General features: G+C 34.6%; 1 protein-coding gene across 1 annotated transcript; it reads right to left on the minus strand.

Moving 5' to 3' along the window:
- Window positions 1–230: 230 nt before the first annotated feature.
- On the minus strand, window positions 231–647 carry LOC104106167 (inactive protein RESTRICTED TEV MOVEMENT 1-like). The gene has a single exon (XM_009614659.2). It carries the CDS (start codon window positions 645–647, stop codon window positions 231–233), a length of 417 nt encoding a protein of 138 aa, XP_009612954.2.
- Window positions 648–985: the final 338 nt, after the last annotated feature.

Below are 985 nucleotides of genomic sequence, written 5' to 3' on the forward strand. Positions count from 1 at the left end.
CCTTTCAAATACAATAAATCGAGACGATAATCCTTAATAATTAAACAACAATAAGTTGATCTATTTTGTAAAAGTAATTAAAACCAAATGAGTAAAACAATAGTATAATTTAGAAATTTGTAGATGATAGAAGAATCTTGAGCTAATCTTCTTCCTTTTCAGATTTTACTCTAGGATCTTTGAAATTGATCATGGGGGATATTATGGTCTTCACATAAACCCCAATACTCTCAACGCCATATAAATTCTGGGTGCCATGAATTATAACCACCGAAAAGCCGATGATTTCCTATCTGAAAGTTGAAGTCCTTGGCATCAGTTGAAGGCGAGGTACACCCAAATGGTTCATAGGAACCCTTGTTTGTTCCAAATTTTATAGTGTTCAACACTGATTTGGAGGAACCACTGATCGAAGTAAGAAATTCTGATGGATAATCAAAAACAACTGCACACGAGCTTTGATTACATATATCAAAACCATGTTTATTTGACGGAACTAACTTGCTATTCTCATAGTACAGGAACTGAAGTGAAAGAATTGCGTTTTTGTTGTATGAACCAAGAACCCCAGCGACTTGGTCTCGTCCCTTATAATCCCAAATGGTTCCACCACTTCTCCCCACTGGGCCAACTTTGATCATATCCATGTTTCTCTCTTGTTTCTGAATAATGGGAAGTAGTTGGAAAATTAAGTTATATATATAGAGGAATTTTATGTACTACTTGATACCGTTTCAGCTAGCCTCGCACATTGGTATTTGTTCTTTTTTATATCTTGGTACAGGAATCTAACGCTTTGTTTCTCTCTTTAAAAAAGGTAATGAATCTAACGGGTCGGGTCGAATATGAGATTGATTAAAAACATGTAATGAAAAAACGGATAAATATTCAGATCTAACTCATATTTAATACGGATAAAAACGTGTTAACCGGCCTTCATGAATATGATCACTTTTGGAAGAATTCCTAGTCTTCCAAATTTGAG

Source organism: Nicotiana tomentosiformis, chromosome 9, assembly GCF_000390325.3.
Source record: "Nicotiana tomentosiformis chromosome 9, ASM39032v3, whole genome shotgun sequence".
NCBI classification, from domain to species: Eukaryota; Viridiplantae; Streptophyta; class Magnoliopsida; order Solanales; family Solanaceae; genus Nicotiana; species Nicotiana tomentosiformis.